This window comes from Tenebrio molitor, chromosome 2, assembly GCF_963966145.1.
Source record: "Tenebrio molitor chromosome 2, icTenMoli1.1, whole genome shotgun sequence".
Classification (NCBI taxonomy): Eukaryota; Metazoa; Arthropoda; class Insecta; order Coleoptera; family Tenebrionidae; genus Tenebrio; species Tenebrio molitor.
In genome coordinates, this window is record NC_091047.1 from 22,842,960 (window position 1) to 22,846,405 (window position 3,446).

Here is a 3,446-nt window from a genome sequence, read left to right on the forward strand (position 1 = left end):
TATTTGGTATCAACATATGTATTTTTATAAACTAAAATTGACCTGTTCAAAGATTTGTTTGAAAAAAATTTTGATTAATTTTTAAGGAATTTATTCCATACTTTTGTCTATGACTATATTTGTTTTCCCAAATGAGATTCAACAAAGATGATTATTTCGATGACAACACCTGCAGCTTGACACCTGCAAAAACTGTACTGTTCTAGTTATGTTACTTAACCTTAGAGTACCTGAACTCTTCTAGTAATTTTCCATTTCATTGTCTTCTTTTTCCTATTAGCATAATTAGATCAATTACCGAAGGCGAACCAAAAGAAAGAACGAAGAAGACCCTTTTCCAGTCCGATATTTTGGACGCTACCATATTCCTATTTCTACGTGCTCCTTGTTCGTATTTCCAACGCAAAGTTAAAATGTATTTACCAGAACGCGCAATATTGACGTGTTCCTTGTCACCGCTCAAAAGAATTATCAGTTTTCGGTAACCTTCATTATATAATTAATTAACACATATTAAAATATTATAATTTACTGACAATAAGTGCTCTTTGGTCTTAGTCACACTAGTCACTGTTATCAAATTTGATAAGATTTTCATCTCGAATATTATTTAAAGATAGAAATCAAGTAAGTTAATGCACTATATAAAGCTTCTCCACCTAAGCGTCCTACAACAAACCGACACGATGAACTACAAACTAGTTTTGCTGTTGTACCTGTATGGTTTGACATTTGAGTAAGTTATTGTTTTAAAATATTTGACATCAGATGATAGTTATTTTTTAAGAAACGCTAACGCAGCTATCAACCGTACCTTTCCTGCGAACTTTAAATTCGGAGTAGCCACGGCTTCCTATCAAATTGAAGGAGCTTGGAATGAAGACGGTAAAAGCGAAAACATCTGGGACCACATCTGCCATGAAAATCCAACATTCGTCGTCAACCAAGACAACGGTGACATTGCATGCGATTCATATCACAAATACAAAGAAGATGTTGCTTTGCTCAAAGATATAGGAGTGGATTTCTACCGATTTTCAATATCGTGGTCTAGAGTAATCCCCGAAGGAGTCGCCGGCAGCCCTGTCAACCAACTCGGTATAAATTATTACAAGAATTTAGTCCAGGAACTGATCAACAATGGCATTGAACCGATGGTGACGATGTACCATTGGGATCTTCCCGAAGCATTGCAGGATCTTGGAGGTTGGCTCAATCCAGAAGTTATAGACCACTACGCATATTACGCTAAAACTTTATATGAAGAACTTGGAGATTCGGTCAAACATTGGATGACGTTCAATGAGCCAAAGCAGACATGTATGGGAGGATATGGAGACGGTAATATGGCACCGGGTTACAACTTTACTGGATTGGAAGATTATCAATGTACACATATTTTGCTTAAAGCACACGCCAAAGCTTATCACATTTACGATGAAGAATTTCGAGCTGAACAACAAGGTAATTCAAACAAATTGCTGAAAGAAATTCCGTTAAAGACATTTATCAATCAACAGGGTCGATCGGTATCGTCATGGATACTGCATGGTTTGAACCAGCAAGTGATAGCGATCAAGATAAAGAAGCTGCTGAAAGAGGCCTTCAATTTATGGTACGACAATAATTGAATTGAATCAGTGTTAAAGTAATCCGTGTTTTCATAGTATGGATGGTTTGCCAATCCTATAGTCAACGGTAACTACCCTCAAGTAATGATAGATCGTATCGACGAAAGAAGTGCAGCTCAGGGTTATGCAGTTTCTAGACTTCCGAAATTCACAGATGAGGAAATAGAATACATTAAGGGAACTCATGACTTTGTCGCGGTCAATTATTATAGTGGTACTTATGCCCAGTGGATTGAAGAAGCGGACATAAATGACGTCAGCTATAACAGCGACTTAAATATTCTTGTATTCCCTGATGATGACTGGGAAGATACTGAACCTCCATGGTTTAAAGTAATAAAAACATATTGTATTTTTGTTTACGATTAAACTAAAAATTTTCCAGATTGTACCATGGGGTCTAGGAAAAACGGTCAATTGGATCAGGAAAACGTACAATAATCCAGAAATTTTCATTACTGAAAATGGATACCCTGACGTAGGAGGCCTACAGGATGATAAAAGAATACATTTTTATAAGGTAATTTCTAACGTAGACGTAATAATTCAAATACGTAACATTACTTCATCTAGGAACATATGAGCAGTCTGCTTGAAGCTATTTTGGACGATGGTGTAAATGTTACGAGATATACGGCTTGGAGTTTAATGGATAACTTTGAATGGGGTCTCGGTTACAGGTAGAGGATTAAGATTGACTTTTAAATAAAATTACATACCTAACAATTTTATTTTAGTAAAAAATACGGAATGTACAGTGTAGATTTTGAAGATCCTGATAGGCCAAGAACTCCGAAAGCTTCAGCAGCTTATTACAATCAAGTAATTACTACCAGATGTTTAGTAGACGTCTGCGAATAACTGCAGTTATTGTGTCATTTTCCACTTTCATGGTTACGTCTACTTCTTTAACCTATACCTATATTAATAAAGCAATTACGATACTCTTGTTAAATTTATTTCGTGTACTTGGTTAACGTTTCAAAATAGTATATTACATTACGAAAGTGATACTTTGCAGACGAGGAGGCGTTGTTTAGGACTGTAACCCTTTTGTATGCTGTGTTTTTGCTGGGTTGTTGCGATCGAATTGGACGCTTTGAGATGGACGTCTTTATTCGAGAAAAAATAACTGTCACTTTTGTTGAGTACTTTATTCGTCTCTGGTTTCTAGTTATTCTCTACCTACTATTTACAAAATTTTACCTTAAATACTACCTACTTCTAGAAAACTGAGGGTGGGGGTGTAAGCACCCGTCCAGACCTTCGTGGGTACAGTTGGACGTAACAGAAATGCAACAGGCGTGTTGAAGAATACGAGGATGCGAAGCGTCCGAGTACTTCTTCAAGCCTCCGAGACACTTTCAAGCTGCGTAATATATTACATTTTTTTGAAATCGCTTTTTAAAAATAAAATTCTGTCGCATCAAGTCGGACACAGTCACCTAGGTAACGATAACCATTATAGTAAAATGACTATATACTTGCAAAGTAAAAATGCCTCGGCAGGCAAAAATCGCCAAAACTGACTAGGCTTGAAAAGTGACACTTTCCAGATCCAACTGCGTCTTGAAATGACTCACTTTCTTGACGATTTCAGGAAAAATATACGGGGTGTTAGTAAATGGTTGGGAATAAATTTCGGAGTGAATTCCTTATGAAAAATGTGGCTTAAAACCTAAATAAAGTTTTTCGTTAAAACGAGTAGTTTTCTCAAAAAAAAAGAAAAATAAATGTATTCTGACATATCTGTATTTTTTATAAAATGTGTATAAACGTGGAATGTTGAATTTAAAAAAAAATAAATTCAAAACT

The 3,446-nt window shown here is 35.8% G+C and overlaps 1 protein-coding gene across 1 annotated transcript; it reads left to right on the forward strand.

The window, feature by feature from the left end:
• The first annotated feature begins 589 nt into the window (after positions 1-589).
• LOC138123772 (myrosinase 1-like) lies at positions 590-2,576 on the forward strand. Its single transcript, XM_069038567.1, has 7 exons — positions 590-736; positions 788-1,464; positions 1,521-1,615; positions 1,668-1,964; positions 2,017-2,151; positions 2,205-2,311; positions 2,369-2,576. Exons 1-7 carry the CDS (start codon positions 636-638, stop codon positions 2,490-2,492), a joined length of 1,536 nt encoding a protein of 511 aa, XP_068894668.1. The 5' UTR covers positions 590-635; the 3' UTR covers positions 2,493-2,576.
• Positions 2,577-3,446: the final 870 nt, after the last annotated feature.